General features: G+C 35.7%; 1 protein-coding gene across 1 annotated transcript; it reads left to right on the top strand.

Moving 5' to 3' along the window:
* The first annotated feature begins 48 nt into the window (after positions 1–48).
* On the top strand, positions 49–19,242 carry LOC136237179 (lissencephaly-1 homolog). Its single transcript, XM_066027502.1, has 14 exons — positions 49–256; positions 1,915–2,008; positions 5,551–5,638; positions 9,041–9,134; positions 9,215–9,259; positions 9,972–10,044; positions 10,147–10,224; positions 12,447–12,592; positions 12,987–13,089; positions 13,140–13,180; positions 14,046–14,101; positions 14,155–14,253; positions 18,235–18,449; positions 18,700–19,242. Exons 1-8 carry the CDS (start codon positions 160–162, stop codon positions 12,556–12,558), a joined length of 681 nt encoding a protein of 226 aa, XP_065883574.1. The 5' UTR covers positions 49–159; the 3' UTR covers positions 12,559–12,592; positions 12,987–13,089; positions 13,140–13,180; positions 14,046–14,101; positions 14,155–14,253; positions 18,235–18,449; positions 18,700–19,242.
* Positions 19,243–19,258: the final 16 nt, after the last annotated feature.

Raw genomic sequence — 19,258 nt, forward strand, 5'->3', positions numbered from 1 at the left:
GTTCATATAAGCGCCTAAAATTCACAAAATTTAGGCGACCACATGATGCGCTATAATTCCAGCTTTTATTTTTGTCACGTTAATACGCTCGTCAACACGATACCATGTTAGCGCCACATCGGAAGTAGTAAACAGTACTTTTCACAAGCTGGGCGCACTATGGAGAAAAGATTCATTATTCGTGATATCAAGTCGAAACCTATCACGGCGCTGCTGTATCACGCGCTTAGACGAGAAATCATCACTGGATACGAAGGTAGCTGATTAATTGATGCGTACGTACGTATAACCTGGAATAAAGTATACATTACATTTAAAGGCCAACCAATATACTTTTATATAATTGGGCTTTGTGAATACATCATTCATTACTTTTGAAGGGCGTGGCTATCTCAGTAAGGTCTCTTGTAGGCTGCATCGTTTGTGTACATAAAGCCCCACCAGCTAAACTGTTAATATAAAGCTAAATGGTGATAATAGAGCATCCCTAATGTGTGCTCCATATGTGCAAACTATGCTAACTAACTACCTATTAACTGCTTATGTTGGTGGATTTAAATAAACATTACTGACTGATGTCACTGTTTGGAATAATGATAGTCTATCAATAACCTAGCAACTAGCCAGTTCTGTTCAGCAAAGCTGGGTCAAGTACTAAAACTGGATCAAGTACAAACAGTGTTGCGATGTTTCGTAGTTAGATATGTCCTTCTCCTTTACATCACCTGTCAAGTGTGAGTGGCGATCTGCCAACTATGCAGTACATGACCTAGGTGACTTGCAGATCAAGACATGGTTGGAGTTGACCTTTCTCAGTTCTTCCCATGTTTTATTAGACTTTCCTAAGGCCAGCTACATGACGAATGTGGCTGAGCAGCTTCATACGGCATTGATGTTTTGTTATGTTGCCAACTGATAAAGATAAGTTTTTATTGTAAACTTTACAAAAGAGACATCTTGGTGCCTTTCAGTTAAATCCATAATTGCTGCATCATAGCTAGCTAGTTTGATTTTAACACTTGTAATTTGTCACCAAAAATCGTTGATTATTGTAAAAGTGAAGTGCGTGACTTAGTCTTAAAGTAGCCCCAGTAATGTAAGCTCATATATTTCTGCAGTGTAACCATTACCTAATAGCCACAATCTCTTCTGTTGACTGTTTGTTTGACCATCATTAAATTGGCATGACTGTATATCACATTCATGATAGTAAATGAGTCCAGTTAAACTCTGTACTGTGGGTAATATAATTATAATGTAGTATGTTTAGTGTAAATACATATACATCACGAAGGCACTCCTACACTGTTGGTCGTTGCTCATGAGCAGTGATGTAATCAAGCATGTACCGACCCTGGTAGTTGCTAACAGTAATTGTGCAGTATCACAGATTATTTTCAGTAGATATTTTACTAAATGACAGTGACCATGTACATGTAATATTACCCATTGTAATGTAACTATGTACTTATTGACATGTCAAAGTTTTGAAATACAGGTGAGTATGACAAGATTGTATAACTGAATTGTTATGTAACTATACACCAATCAGTTGTGTACACCCAATTACACTTGTTAGACATTATGGAGTCTTTGTAATTACCTAATGGTTGTGTTTCACATTAAAGACTTGTGGTTTAACAACTAAGTGTTAAAACATTGTGGTCGATGGAACATATATTCCCCACGCATCATGTGAGGTTAGTGGATTTCATCGACCACTGCTTGTCTGTCAACCAACGTTGGCTGTCGTAGCCACCATGACCATTAGCAATGTTTTTCATGGTGACTACTTATTCTTAGACAACATCAATAATTTACATGAGGTTACATGGGCAGGATTATTATTATTATAAGATTATCAGATGGTTGTTTGGATATGATGATTTTATGTGTGGATGACTTGGATTACAGATGGTGCACTAAAGAGCTGGGAGGCTGACAGTGGTCACAACATTACTATTCTACCTAGCACACACAAGGGATGGATCACACAGTTAGTGTTTTGGTCAGTTAATGGTACAGTAGCAAATTGGTTATCTATTATCACATCATAACTTAAGATTTTAAGTGTCATTGCATGTATGTATAAATGTTGCATGTTGTGTTAATGTCCATCAATAGTTTACTTGTGGATAATTTTATGTGGCAGTATCACAAGTGTTGAAAGATGTTCTTCTGTGTAAGCGTGTGAGAAGGTTGTACCAGACAGAGATTGTCATACCACATTTTGGTTGTTTTTGACACATTTTATGTGCCTGAGGCTAATGTTGAGGAAGCGTGTATTTTGTGAACTTTTCAAACATGATTATTTGACCTTATAAGGCATACGATATTTTATGGATTCAGAATGCTTGCAAAGTTTTACTTGTCATTCATGGTATGTCATGAATCAGTGTGAACAATCAGTTATTATACCACAAGAAGCCTAGAAGGGTTTACATTTGTAAGGGCTTCTCAATCAGGGACTATTTTCAATACTCTGGTATTTATAGAGAATTACTGACTCTACTTCCTGTGTGGTTGAATGGCTTTATGAAAAACAAGCCATTTCCAGACAGAAGCCATTTTGTGTAGACCATTAATAATGTTGTGATTTTAAAAGAGGTAACCATAGTGATAATCATGTAATATCTTAATCACATTAATTTTAGATTGTAAGATGAGCATTATAACATGTTACTTGGTAACTACAGGTATATCCATGTGGGTATTAAGTATTAGTTAGAATGGGTCGACAAGGTTTCTATGCAATTTAGAGACTCGAGGATGATGTGGGCAAGGCTACCCATAAACCTAATTGCCAAGGCCGCAGGCCAAGGTAATTAATTGTGGGTAGCCAAGCCGACATCATCTGAGGGGGTCTAAATAGCGTAGAAACCCATGTCGACCCATTCTATGTGATTTAGAAAATTTTCTAGATTAAGAAAGAGTGAGAGAAAGTGGCAAGCTAACATAGGGATTTATCCTTAATTCGAGTTCATCATGTCAATGCCACTGCGCTGGTGTGACATTCATAACCGTTGCGTGACTAGTTCCAGTATCAAGTAGTTACTATGCCAGGCTAGAATGATGTTTGTCTTGTCCAGAAAGTAAGCTATTAAGAAGCAAATTGTGAGTACTAGCATCGAGATTTGTTCTTCGAGTTTGTTGTGTCAGCGCCACACTGTGCCGGGCATTGGTATTGGATGCCTAGATGAATGCAAATGATGCCTGTCTTGTCCAGAAAGTATAAGCTAACAGTAAAGGACATTTTGTTTTTGGTTTTGCCAATTTTCATTTGATGAATATAGTAAACAACCACCGGCGAGACCACATGTTACTAACTATTTGGTAACCCTGCCACAGGTTTCTATTGGATTTAGTAACCTCAGACATCAAAGGAAATGTTACGTAAAATTTTCTAAGGATACATATCACTTGGTAGTATCTAGGTCTACTGTTGTTAGGCACTTAGTTTACCTTTCAGACTTATTATGGATATAGGGTGTAGCTGTCATGTCAGGTGTTTTACTTGTATGGCCACAATACAAGTGTCTGTCAGCTTATCTGTCTGCTATAATTATTTGTACTGGTAATAGGATCAGTTACCTGTGAATATTGATGTGTTAATTGCTTACGTCACAGTTTCAATCAGCAAATTCCACTCCTAACTTGAAACAGCTTCAATTGTGGTGGAAGAAACTTTGACGAATACCCCATTTAGAAAATAAACTTTTTACATATTGAAGCTCGACCTCCAGCTATAATGAAAAATGATAATCTCTGGTGCTGTGAGGTAATTAGCAGATTAAAGTTTGTAGTGATTTGCCAAATTCCCCTCTGCTAAAAACTCCCACTATAACTACAGTGAAATATTATATCTGTTTCGGATGGTAACAGCTCAGTAAATAAATTTTCTTTCAACCACAAACTGACTGGGAAATTTCTTACACACACACAAAGAAGTTCAGCAGTAATGTTACAGGTACATATTACTTTACATTGCAAAAGCAAAGGTAGGCTGTGTTACTAAGTAACATCCAGTAAATTCTCATACATGCTGGAATTATATTTTGGTCTCCATATCACCAATTGTAGTGTATTCAAATATTCTACAACTATCAGTTAGGAACTTGTGCACACTGGAAATATTTTTGTATGTACCCAAGACAATCCAAGGTGCGTAATAAAAAATTTCTGGTCCGTGGAAGTATGCGTAAATAATTACATTTTTCTGTATAATCATCCTGAAGTACCACTATGTTTGTTCACATCACCAGAGTTACCTTTCTTTGATGATTTAGATTTGTACACTATAGTATATAGGTAGGCTTCACTGCATTTAACCAGTTTGGTATGCATTGAAGGTTTATGATTAGATGTGTGCAAGGGATATTTTGCTTGTAGGTGTCTACAAGGATATTTAGCCTGTACCACCAGCCTACCAGATGAGAGATCCCTAGTACACATATATGTACGACATGCGATTTCTTAATCAAATGTTTTGTAAAGATCAAACTGCTACTTTAAAGTCATGTGGTTGAAAATTCATGTGTTAGGATCGTGACAAAATCAACAAGCTTTAATACAAATATTTACCAATAAAACAATATTAATTGTTACATGGTACAAGATAATGTAATTGAATAACAGTTGAACTGTTTGCTGACATTATGATACATAATTTTGTTGACTGGTGAGACTGCTAACGGACAATCACTTTTATTCAGTGACAGTTCTAGAGCTGGCATATGGGAGGGCACAGCAGTAATATCACACTACACTGTAATGTGCTATAGAATTTCAGGGATGTCTTGGATTGCATCAATTAAAATCTAAAAAACATGAAAAAATGGTAAAACTAAACTAATTAAATTTAATATTAATTTATCACCATGAATGCTGTAAAACGTCCCTTCAAATTGAATGTCCATAACCAAGCCTGTAAACCTATCTAATAGTCAGGAAACACACTACCATTGTACTGATATGAATTCAGTGGACAAATTAGTTTTCTATTCACCAAATAAGATATCTAGATATGATTTGTACTACTGGGATATGTTTGTGTCAATTGACGTAACTAACATAGCAACACATTACTATGGGCTTGTATTGTGTTTGTCCCAGCCACATCATTTTTAACCCTTAAGTGAAGTTGTGTTGAGGTTGTGTATACAATTATACTATTAATGTAATTGTATTAGAACTTATTATTTGACAATTAATTCCATTGAATCATTGTACACTCATAGTGTCCTAATCCAAGACAAGTGCACAAGACATAGTTTAGGTCTACTAGTCTTATTGAATGTGTTTTATATGGTTAATATATAAAAATTAGTTACGTAATCTTTTAATGGTCTGATAGTAAGAAAATGTCGTCTGCTGTTGGTTAATTTAATTCTACATACATGTGCGAGTACATGATTTAGTTAGATTTTAAAATTCACTTGTAGAGATTTTACTTTCATATTCGGGTATTTGTGTAACAAAGAGACGCACCCATGACACCTGCTGGGTGTGATTGGTGATTTGTTATTACATGTCGTATGTTTATGCTTGTAGGAATGAGGGTAAAGTGATGTTTTCATCTTCGGTGGATGGTACCATAATTTTATGGGCACCAAATGGAACTCCTTACTCAACTCTTGAGGTAAATTGACCATTGATTGGCACTGGTCGCAATGTATACTTAACATATTTGAAGTGTACTGGTGAAAAACTTCATTGATACTCACTTCCCCAATATTGTGCTGTTAATGGCAATGCATGTAATGTATGGCATTGAGCCATCTTGTCCTCCCACCCATTGTTTTCCATTCCCAGTATTACTATGGTAATATGGACTGTCATAATTAGTAATTCTTAGTAATTGTTGTTGATTTACAATGAATAGCACAGAATGATTTCATGAGAAACAGATGAAGCAGTTTATGTAAACTGCCAACAGCTATCTGCTGTTATATAAACATTAGAGTTGCAACGATACAGTGTGTAGACATATTGATATATTGCCTCTGGTGTATCATGATACAGCGATATATATTGCACGATACAAAGTGGAGTCTAAGCAATGGTCTATGTTATTTTTAATGCTGTTTTATTGTTTTTTAAGAGAAAGAAGTGAGCTAATTTTTCTTTGAGGAGCATTTCATGCTACTCAGTTTGACCACAACTTACAATAATATGATTGTCAGCCATGTTGACAAGCCATGATATGTCGATATATCATGATACGCGATATATCGATACAGTTTGACTTTGTATCGATACAGCGATGTTGTCTATAACGATACGATACGCGATATATCGCCGGATATATTGTTGCATCTCTAATAAACATACGTATGTGTTGTATGCTAGCTAACGTTTTTTTCTGTCAGTATGTTCAGAAGCCACGTTCTACTATTTCTGGGGCTTGAAAAAAGGGGTCCACTGGTCTAGTCTTAACATTATCTTTGTGTCTCTTAAGCCACATCACTGTACATCCAACAAGGGTATGCCATAATCTACATATATAGCATATATTTTATCATAAAGCAATACGTATGTGATGTGACTGTAGAACTAAATTTTGTTCCTCAATGGTATAGTCCATTGTGTGGCTTATCCAGACTGTTCTTTTCTGTAGAAATTGTTGTACTTCATTTTAGTGCAGCAACCGATACGCAGAAATGAAGTGATGCAATATTTCAGGGCAGGCTATAACAATGCAAGATTATTTTCATGATAACGTGTCACCTGGATGTTTCTGTAAATGTTTAATTTGTACATATTGCATCACTGCCTGCCTGCAAGCTTAATGAAGCAACAGTCACATGTGGTCATGTATAAGGTTCTTATAATCTGATAAACTTAGTCAAGCTGTTATGGTATATTGCTTCATTGTTTTATAAATTATACGTACTTCCTCAATGCAGTTTTTAGTATGCAAACTATTCAGACTCACTCAACCATTTAGCTGCTGCCATACTACTTTTATCACACCTGTAACCATATATTGTCCTCTGTGTAATGATATAGATGTGTAGAATCAATGCTAGATAATTGTGCTGGTAATTGTTAGGCACGTATCTGCTGTTTCATCTTGAGCCTGACCAGTTGATATCTGACAAGATGAAAGTATTTATATGGTATGGTATAGGGATTATTAAAAACTTCACTTTTCCTTCATAACAGCTTGGCAGTATTGATTAGGCATAATTTGAACCTAAAAATGTCTGCAGAGTACTCCCAAACCCTTTCAAACAAATTTCTCTAAAAAAATAAAATATTTAATTACGTATCTTAATTTACTGCTAACTGACTAATACCTCCAGTCAAGTGGAACATAGAATAGTTTTCAAGTCAATAGATTATTATCTTTTCAATTTCTCATTTGTGTTAATTTTGCAATTACCATTGTTTGTGCTCCACTGTGGTAAAGACAAGAAAGATAAGACAATTTTGGAATCATATGCCAAATCTGACCAGCAGTGCACTTAACTAAGTAGCAAACAATTGCCAGAGTGAAGAAAAGATGCAAAATAAACAGCAAACAAAACAGCAAAACAAGGTTTTCTACTGAGACCTATAGGTAGTGACTACCAGGAACCCATTTAGTGCTACATTGCAGAGTTAATGAGCTTCTGAATAATGTACCAACCAATTTCCATACACCTAGCTCACCTACATACGTACGTACGTAGCTAGCTAGCTAGCTTGACATAATACCTGTGCTTAGTACAATATAAACCCCCAACACCTTCAGGTGAAGGCTTTATAAATTCAAAAGAAATAGATTTGCCAAGTCCGCCAGCTCCAGGTAATCACAGTCTGAATTTTTGGTTCTGCATTCAACAAAGAGATTCTGACTGAATAAGGCCATGTTTGGCCCTCAAAATATTTATTATACATGTAGCTATATACTGCAATTTCATGAGCTTATTAATGTCATTGTCTACCTTAGAGATCACACGGTCTAATAATCCTAGACCAGTATTGAGTCTGTTATCATTACAATGTTGACACACTTAAACTTGTTGTGTATGACATTGTATCTATAGGCTATTGGTGTTTGACATTATCATATAAAATTCATCATGTGACATTTAATAAAGTCTTTTTATGGCTTTGGAAATTGTGCCTCCCATTAGTCCAGCCCCTACATAAACTTTTATAACATTCAAGGGACATTTAAATAAATAAGTGTATCGTTATCAAGAGTTCCCTCACTATTTTTTATTATGAACTCTTATTGTTATTGTGTTATATGGAATTGTGATTTACAGGTTTCAATTGAATGTAATTGAAATAAAGTCATCCACAGTGTTGGGAGTAACGCGTTACTTATGTAACGCGTTACGTAATATTATTACTTTTGTGGTAACAAAGTAATATAACGAAATATGCTATAAAAACAGGTAATATAACTCAAGTTACTTTACTTACAAATGTAACGCGTTACCTAAGTAATATAGTTACTGTAACGAGTCTAATATTACGTAATATTATTACTACAAGTAACAAAGTTACTAATCTCGTTAGTTATCCTCTGAGTAACGTTTAGCCACAATGAAGTAACGAGGCCTACTGAATGAAGCTTATTCACCAGCTTCTTACTTATAACCAAGATTTGCATATTGTCCAACAACGCAATCATGTCACGTGATAAGGTGGTAGTTTCACACGTGACAGCTTAAGGCTGTGGACACAAAGTAATATAATATGTAATATTATTACAGTTACTTTATTTTATGGGTAATATGTAACTGTAACTAAATAGTTCAGTTGCAAGTAATATGTAATATGTAACTAGTTACTTTTACAAAGTAACTTGCCCAACACTGGTCATCCATCCCTTTCTTGTTACTACAATTATTGTGCTGTCATTCATAGCCATTTCACTGAACTGTGCTCCAGTATTATTTGTGCTACATTATCATCTACTAGTTTTCATTCAACACTTACGCTCATTTGTGTATGTTTTGATAACAAAGTACTGTACATGGCACAATTCATACACTTATAGTATTTTAACTAATAATGATTGCAGTTTGTCACTTTCTTCTTGTAGCTTGGAATGGCGGTGTATTCAATGGCTTGGGTTGCAAGACGTAATGAATTAATAGCTGATTTTAATGGATGTTTGAAAGTGTTCAGCTTAACAGGTTGGCACATACCATTAGAATGTCATATGTCAGCTATTGGTATATAACTAGGTTTGTTGTTATCGTGTTTATCATTTTAGATAAGACATCTCCTTCTGGTATGCCACTCTTGTCACGTGAGAAAGGTACACCAATAGCTATGTATATAACATTGATACTGCCAGCGCATGTAGTATGTGGTATAGTGAACTTAGCTCCCATGCATTGTACATGACTACAAGCTGTGTCATAAGCCAAACTATCAAATGCTTTGCTTCTCTGTCTGTGTTTCTTAGCCAGTTGGTGAGGTTTGCTGAAAAATTGATCAGTGGTTGTTATTGCTTGGACAAGAACTACACTGGCTCCAGTTAGGTGGTTAATTATCACCTTGTACAATAGAGATGTGTTTATTGCGAATAGGAAATGCAGCAAAAGCAATTATACCAAAAATGTAACAATTAAGGTACACCAAATGAAACATGCAACAAGTATTACTGTGATTGTTATAAAAAAACTGATTGTAATGCTAATTTTTACATAATATTATAGTAATGCAGTTAATATTCCTACTCGCAGGTAGTAAAGCTGATGGTAGTACTCACTACCATCACTAGCTGACAGTCAGTCTTCCTTGTGTACATATCATTATAAGAACAAGTTTTAATACTTGATTCGTTAGACTAATTGAATTACTTGGTGTGGCTGGAAGTAATTCCATACATGGTATAGACAATTTAGAAGTTTATTTTCTGGGATATCAATTAGTCCGAGGAATAAATGTGCAGAAATGTATGATATGATAAGACTACCACATATGGGTCAGGCGTTTGTTTCATTTTATCACACTTGTTTTTGCAGCGGAGACTATCAATGGACGTGATGATATTATCAAATGTATCATTTCTTTAGAGAGCAAAGTATATACAGCAGGGTACGTTGTAAGCCTGTGTAATGCAAAACAGTATATCCCTCCCTACATCATTGTTGTACTTTCTGCGACTCACAGTTTAATGTTGTCAATGTCCACCTACAGGTATGACAAGAAACTTATCATCTATGATGTATCATCACTTCCAAGAGGACACAGTGCACCACTAAAATGCAATTTAAAGTAAGTGTGTTTGCATGATGCATAATTGTTTTGTTTATTCAATTGCCCTGTCAGTTAGCATGCACCTGGTCTGAGATAGAATTTCAATTTCAGAATGAATCTCAGTGACTTCCAATTATACAGAGCCTTCTCTAGGGGATAGTAGTTATCTAATCTTGTCCATTCCCTATCACTTATGGCATGACATAAGAGAGGGTGAACTAAAAGCAGACTTCTGAAGTACTGACACTCAGTCAGCAGCATATAGTGACAGGTTGCTACATACGTGTACACTATGTAGAAATGTGATGAAAGATTAATTACTTGATTTTCATTTTCAGGTTTATCTAAAATACTTTCTTTACACTGTTCTGTATGTTTGAGTGACTTATGTAACACAATGTGATGAAATGATACTAGCTATGTTAGTGTTTTTTTTTTAATATTGCCGACGGTTCCTTTGATACCTGTAGTTTGTTTACAAAGGAGGAGTCCTATAATTTTAGTTGCTTAATGTGAAATGCTCCAGTGATTATTATATACAGAGGAATAAAATGTTATTCAGTCCATCAGTGTTGTGTAAACAGCTATTGTGGTAACTTCCCATAACAACTACAAGTTATTCTGTTAACTACCTATACCAACAACAATTATAAATAACTAGACAGTGTTGCCTTGCATCAATGCATGCGTCATACCCATCTGTCTCATGTTCTGAAGTTTCTGTCCACAAGTACAAAACAAAATCAGAAATTTTAAATCCAGCATTACAAATGAAGAGGAGCACAAATAGCATCTCTGCAATCAATCCAGTTATTAGGGAAAATATGTACAGACGACTTTTATTATAAAGTAAAATGTGGTAGTCAGCACAGGAAAATCTACTGCAAATTGACACCTTGTACTGTCAGCAAAAAGAAATGGGACACAAAGGAGGACAAAAGATGTATGCAATGTATATACATACTGAGGTATGCCAAAAGGTACCTGTTGAGCAGAAACAATGTCAAAAAAAATTCAAGCATGCATCTGTAGCCATTATTGAGTTACGCTTGTCTGAATGCATTAGTAATGCAGTCAGTCAGTTAGTCAGTAGAAAATTCCACTATTTGAAAACAACAACAGTTTCATAGCAACTTATTAGAAGTGTTTCGGGCTGCACTGAAAACACTTTTGGACTTGGTTATATATACCTATCCAATACTGCCAAAAAGGTATTAGAGGCTGATTTCCAGTCATTGTTTTTATGAGAAAGTGAACATCATTATGATACCTGATACACAGTACTGCTACACTGTATAATACTGTACATATTGCCTCAATAATGAATGTACAAATTGTAAGTAAGATACTTGTAGATGATCTAATGATATTGATTACATAATGGAAAACCATGAAGTCTTATTGCCCTTGACAGCAGGTTTAATTTTTCACCACAAATACAAGACTGAATGTATACATTATTAAATTTCACTGTTATAGTCAGCCAGAATTAAGTGATTGCCTTCACTTGTTGCTTTTTTTCAAGCCAGCAGCAAGTCATATCAGCATTCAGAGGCTTTGATGAGCTGTGGCCAACCTATATTATGGCTATAATACAGACATGTGGTCTTGGATAAAGATCTGTGCTGTAAATATCCTCTCATTGTAGCCAGTTCTGAACCCTGAATAGTATCCCTATAACTCAGCCTAATTCATCTCTTAATTAGCATTCCTCAGTCATTTTTGAAAGCGATCTTTTGCCCTCCCTACTGGTGTGATATGATCAACTTCATAGAAAACAGTCTAAATGGTGGTTGTTGGCTACTTTTACAATAGATTATCGAGGTTGGTATGCATTATGTGTTAAATCTGGCCCCAACAATTGACAAGCTACTGCAACGACATTCTGGACAAGTAATCTCAATACTTACAAATAGCCAATAAGATCAGAGACAGTCACATGTTTTCATATGTAGATGGTTTAAGTACACATTGAATGTATCTAGAAGTACAGCTGAAGCTCTGAATTGTGCATACCATAATAGACTAGTGCGCTAGTGTGACAATAGCTTGTGATGCATTTCATTTTGACAAATGAACTCTTTTCTTGACTAAAATGTGTTGGACCATTTATGGCCAAATATTTGTGTACAACATAACCTGATTAATGGAGCCACCTGCTTAATAAGGTCGCCACCAGAATCAAACAGGTTTCACATATAGTAATCCTGTTCACAAGGAACATGTATATATCCTTACAGGTTGAACAATGCTCATGAAGCTGGAATAACCAGTTTGGTGGTGGCCAGTGATAGTGATAGTGGTACATGGCTTGCTACTGGATCATTTGACAACGTGTTAAGATATGGTTAACTGATGGCAATGTTGTGCACATCATTGTTTTCAGGTAACTAACAACAATAGCATGTTTCTTAAGAAAGATTTTGAAGTGTACATATGACACAATACTTAAATTATCACACTTATATCCAATTCCACAATGCATTATGTTTCCAAGAAAAATTGTATACTTCAGGAAGAGATGGGTACACAGACAACAGATGGATTCTAATTGGCCATTAAGAGATTCCATTAAACACTGATGTCCTACAATACAGTTACCAAGTTACAGAGTAGATTAAGTCTGAGCCAATTAGTCCACTGGCTACATCATTTGATGTTATGACTTACATATGTGCATAAATGATACAGTGGATCCCTATATTATAGACCATGTTTATTACGAATACAAATGAACAAGATTGCCATCTGTCATCAACTTTGTATATATATATTTATAGTGCACCAGTTTCTGGTTTGTGTTATATTCCATACACTCATCTGATATGGGTGGCCTCAGGGACAGAGAGTGCACTATTCTATGATCCAAAATCTGGTGACAATGTGAGTTATCATTAGCACAAATACAGTTTGCTTGTTCACACAATATACAGGTTACTGAGTATAATCAGCTGGATGATCCATCTGAAGATAGGTAAGTGATACACTGAAACCTCTCTAATCCGACACCTCTGTAATCCAGAATACTTTTATAATCTGGCATTGTTTTGTATACCAAAAAGTCTTTTTTTATGTAATACTACCGCACAAATCAACATCCATGCTAAATTCCAACACAATTTTCTTATCCCAATGAGCGTTGTACTCACTGTACTGCTTTTCCTGCTATATATTCCCAAGGATTGCAGGCTTGAGGGCAGAGGGCATACATATCGGGCAAAGCCCTAGTACCCCGTGTTATGTAAGCAGGCTAATAGCCCACATGGGAATGCAATCACTCAAGCCAATACAAGTGCATCCACTGGAATTTGGCTATACATATGGGTCAGCAGCTGTTACATCCTTATGTTTGTAATTGTGAACGTGTGTATCATTAAGATAAAGATATCATGAAAGATTTTCGTTAAGCAAATTTTAAAAATATTTTAACCAAGGCTGCTGAGACTACTTTTAAGTGCTATTTATGGAGCCTAGAGAGGTAAACCTTGTGGGATAGCAAGGATGACAATATGCTTCTGTCTGAGTGGTTTATACGTAATCACCATATGTACATTCCTACAATCAATTTCGGTTTCAATTTCTATATAGTCATCTAGCTGTTTTACGTTCAGACATGTAGCCTGGGAAAGTGGCCAACTAGACTACATTGTAAATGTATTCCAGATGGCTCATGTGATCTGCCCCCACACTGTGTTACATTCACAAGTTGTAGTTACTGTAATGGGACTGGTATCGATGATTATGTTTGCCTATGACTTTGTCAATAGTAAGTGGGTTTGAGGTTGGCCTAACAATGCAGTGTACAGAGTAATTGTGTCTGTTTTTTTGTTCTTTTACAGCTACAACAAAATATTGCAGCATCTTGTCTACATCCCAGAAATGAGTGTAGTGCTTGGTCAGTACTTAATTAATGTGCGAAGTTGATAGCATTAAATTTCTTTTGTTTAGGGTCTACAAATCGGAAGGAAGTTCATGCTTGGAAGTATTGCTACAGCTCATGTGTGTGTATACAAGAGTGTCCTGACCACATTGAAGCAATGACTTACAGTAAGTTCTTCTCTCACATACAGGGCAAAAATTTCACATTTAATACTTGAACTAAAAATGTGTATAAATCACAACTATAAATATAACATCAAAATATGACAATGTTTGTTTTTTGATAACAAATAAAGTCCCAATCCTTCTTTTTTTGGGAAGTTTTGATGGTGAGGTGATCAAATGGGAACGACTGCAGCTCAATACATTTATGTACAGGTAAGTCTTCAGTATACCATTGTCCTAATGGTGGTGAAGAATACATGTTCGGCTGTACATACAGTATGGTGTATGTAGCATATAATTCAATATATAGATTCACCATGGATTTCAGTACATACAAACATATCTATAGTAGTATCAAATAAGGCATCATTATCAACCAGATGGTTGACGGCATCTCTGGGTCATCACTTGTAGATTCACACCGTCTAACATTCTATGGGCAGAGAAGCAAACTCTGCCAAATCCTTTGACAATGAAATGGTCGCCATGCTCATTGCAGCATTCCTATGTTGTACATCACTTAAACTGAATCTTCTAAATTAAAGTTTGCATAACCCTATTGTCTTCAGTCTGTACCATGACCCAGAAACCTATCTGCCACACTAACAAAAACTCCAGATAAGTGGATAAAGAAGAATATTTCTGAACTTTGCAAAATTGTTTGAGTTTGCCAGCTGGTTGGCACCACTAGAAGAGGTGTGTACACACATGTAATCGAGCAAGGGAATCAGAACAGATAAAGTCCCAAAGGTGAGGCAAATCCTTCTAGGGGGTCTGGGGACATGCTCCCACAGGAAAACATAAAAATTTAGCTTTCTGAGATCAATTCTGAGGGAAATTTTATGTATTGGCTGCTTTATTAGAACAACTGACTGTTGCATTGAAGTATTTTGATCTTTTAGCAAACTAAAATCAGGTTGCTATGCCTATGCTCACCCAGAGGAATGTTGTTAACACCAACACCATCATATAGTGAAACTACGAGAACAATTTCTGGATTGTTTTTCTTATGTCTGTGTGTGGGAAGTGAAAAAATTGATCTGGTGAACATAGTGCAAAAGAAAACAAAGCACTCTGGCTATGTGAGGCTAAATAAGTACTGCAAAAGTACCTGTACTTCAGATCTTAAGTTATACAGGTGAATTCCCTTGCAATGATGGATAGGAGGATGTCAAAGAATTAGGTCTTCCTACCCATGTAGGATCGCCATATTTATCATACTACAGGATATATGACAATTCATGGTTCCATTGTAGCTATTATAGTAACATGTGTTAATGTGATCACTCTGGTTACTACTGTACATCTTGTTTCCTTATTTTTTACTGCTAGATCATTTCAGCTATAACATTTTTGAGCTTGTTTCCTTACTTTTTGTAGCATGTATATTATATCAACCCGTACTTTTAAAATTTTAATTTTTAAATAGCTAGTTTGTTTACTTTTTGTCTAGCTAGTTAGCTATATTATACTCTTTCTGTTTTCCACATAGTATGGAGCAGCTCTCTTTTACCTTCGTACACAACAAGCGCCTCTAAAAATAATTATAGTTTTGTCTTTTAAAACTATTACAGCAACTGTTGAAGGCTTCAGCTGTATTTCTAATGGCCTAAAATGTTGGTGAATTCACAGTAAAACATCGCTGAAGAGTTCACCATTAAGAGTGGAACCCTCACTTTTATAAGTCTGGATCCCGAGATGGATCCACCCCTTAAGGACATTATTATCCTTCGAGAAGAACAAAGGAATGAATAAATAATGAAAGCAAACAGCATGGTGCAGTGGACAGAACGTAATCAGAACAACAGATTCATGAATCCGCTGTCGTTGCCTTGGCTGCCTGAAATTTCTGGAACCGTATACCTAGCACTACCGGGTCTTACAGCAGGCAGGCTGGCAGACGAAACATGAGTGAATTTTGAAAATTTTAAAACTCACTGTACATCAAAACATTTTACTTTTTGCTTCGGTTAACCAAGGACAGCATCATTATAACAGTACTAATGCATTCCAGGTGGTTTTTTTCAGGTAAGTCTTATTGCAAGGCTGTTTTTTAAGGTGCGAAAATCTACGAAATCATACGATTTCTTACCAACCCCTACTATACAGTACTATCGTACTGTATGATATGGATGAGGTTTAGTTGAGTGACAGTTTCTTATCTGTATGTTCCAATGTAATTAATTTTCACCACTTTTATGTGGAAGTATAAGCAATTAAAGGATATTATAGTGCTTCTTCCTAACCAATTAGATCTGTTACATGTATCTACACAGGATTTATTACTTCTTGCAACACAGAAGGCAAAATTCAATAAGCATAAAGTGTCATGTGGCTTCTTTAATTGACCAGAGAATGTTGTTTTACATATTAGGAATGATAACAGTAAATACCCACCATAATGGGAGTGAACTATACATGTTTGTGGCTAGTTAACATGTAAGAAGCCATACCACATTTACACGTTTAATGTTGCAAGAAGCAAAAAATCCCCTGTATGTAATGCCATCCAAATGTTAAAATCTTATTAAAATTAGCAGTAGTGATTGCTAGACCATGAACAACTCAATTTACAAATTAGAACATATTCTCAATTTTAGTGTTTACTTCCTCAAAATCAAATCAAATATAGTAGTATTGGGTGTTTATATCAGTTCCTCGAACTACATTGCTGCATAGTAACACCGGATGATCAACTAAGGTTTTCTTTCTTGTCTTTGGTATTTCCTTTTAGTGGTATAGTTTACTAGTGAGGAAGCATTGTGATGGAAGAAATCAGTTTCAACTTACATACTTTCCTTTCCTTTAACACTGTCTACCTCTGTAGTTATGAATATCCTGATGTTTTAGGCATGTTTCATTGAGGCTTCAACCAAACCACCTAAATGTGTTGTTGCAATTTTCATAGTACCCCATGAGGAGGTTACTTGCTTTCAATGTTTACCAAGGTGAAGTTGTGTATTAATTGTAGGAAGTAGCTGCTGTCTGATAGAGGGAGGCACATGGCTGATTATGAAAACTTTCTTTTGTACACTATGATATACTGCCTGCTTTAAATTACTGAGCATACACAACCATTAAACAGGTTCTATCTCAGAAAAAAATGATTTCCTAAGCTAACTCATGCTTTCAAAGCACATATCAAACTGCCTTAATCACAGCCGGAGTGTGTAAAGTTAAAGCTATCCAACAATACTCATGCATCAAGCCTTACCAACCTTGATCACGAGAAGGAATAGTTTGTATACCATAGAGTTCCCTGAGTAAACACACTGAAACATCTTGCCCGCGCTGATAAGGTGTAGGTTCCTAATGGTGTCTTTTAGATTCATGTACGTATAGCTACAGTATAATTATTATGTGACATCAGCTGCACACAAAATAGCTACATATCAACTACTATATATAATACATTGTAGTCAAAGATGATACTACTGTATAGCCTGTCCAATATCAACAGGTTGTGTATAATCCGCCCACTACACAAATCCCAATAGTCAACTTACTCACCCCCCCCCCCCCCCCACACACACACACACACACACACCTATGTTGTCTTGTTATCAAATGTTCAGAGCCGTTGTCAACCACTGACACCCGTAAACACACACAATTTTCAAAGCTCGTGTAATTCAAGGTGTTGTTGTGGTACATAAGCCATGCTGTGATGTATGAATGATTCACTATCTTTTGTGCATCGATCACAGAAACAACACAAGTATAAAATTAATATGTTTAGTGGTTTAGGTGTTCTCTAATGTCTTTTTCTTTTAACGTAATTTTTTTCTATGATATTTACATTGGCTGTGCTTCTATGAAATGAAACCATCAACAACTAAACACTGTCTCACCTTGAACACCCAAACTAAATTTTATGTGTGATACATGCTATAAACTTTTAGAGGCCTTACATGTTTTATTACATTAAATAAAATACTGATAATTAGAAGGAAATATATGTACAATATGGTTTCTTATTTTTAGCCAAGAAAAGCTAAACTATCACGAGCGGCTACTTGCTCTGTTAGAGAGTGAAGAAGAGAATAACCCACCTGGACTAAAAGAGAATGTTGGCTCAGAGGAAACTAAGGAGAAAAAGGAAGCAGAATTTTTCAAATCAGACAATAGGGGATTTATCAACTCTTTGTTTATTGAATCCATTGGTGTTCTAGTAATGTCATCACAAGATGGAAAGATTTGTAAGCTTATGAGAATTGTGAATTGATATAGGTCAAGTCATTTGCTGCATGCGTAATCACTGGATAGTTAGTGTATATGTGTGTGTGCACTTACAATTAATAACTTCCTAGAACTGAATAATAAAGCCATTTTTGGTTGCTAGGTGTGAATCTTTTGAAGTTACCCACTAATGTTTATAGTGTACATGTATATCAACTAATTTGTTTGATCTTAAGTGACTGGCATTTGCTTTGTTCTTTCTCATTGTAGTTGTTTGGGGATTTGATGAAGAGACAGTCAAAGTATTGAAAGACATGCAGAAGCAACAGCAACAAGGAGTTGGGTCACACAACACTAGAGATATTAGTGTTGAGAATATGACCAAATACGTACCAGACACTGATAACTAGTGATGTGCTCAGTAACAAGGAAGTTACCATAGAACAACCAGCAAATTTAGTGACTGTCAACCAAGAGGTAGGATTCTGACATCTTCTAACCACTGAGCAATGTACACACACACACACACGGACACACACACACACACACAGACACAGACACATACTGCACTGCACACACGTGTACACCACTATAGCTGCTGCACACACATTTTACATCCATTGCACAAGTACACAGTTGATGTTTTCAGGAACAATATTACACTTCTATAATTAGCTATTGTGCATATAAGTGTATTATACAGTTCTTATTTGCACTATCAAATTGACTGTGCTATTTTTAGAAGTTACTATATTTGTATCGTGTTCAACAGTAATGAAAACAATACATGCAGATTGAATTGGTGTGGTTAATATTATAGTTCTTGTTG

Source organism: Dysidea avara, chromosome 1, assembly GCF_963678975.1.
Source record: "Dysidea avara chromosome 1, odDysAvar1.4, whole genome shotgun sequence".
Taxonomy (NCBI): Eukaryota; Metazoa; Porifera; class Demospongiae; order Dictyoceratida; family Dysideidae; genus Dysidea; species Dysidea avara.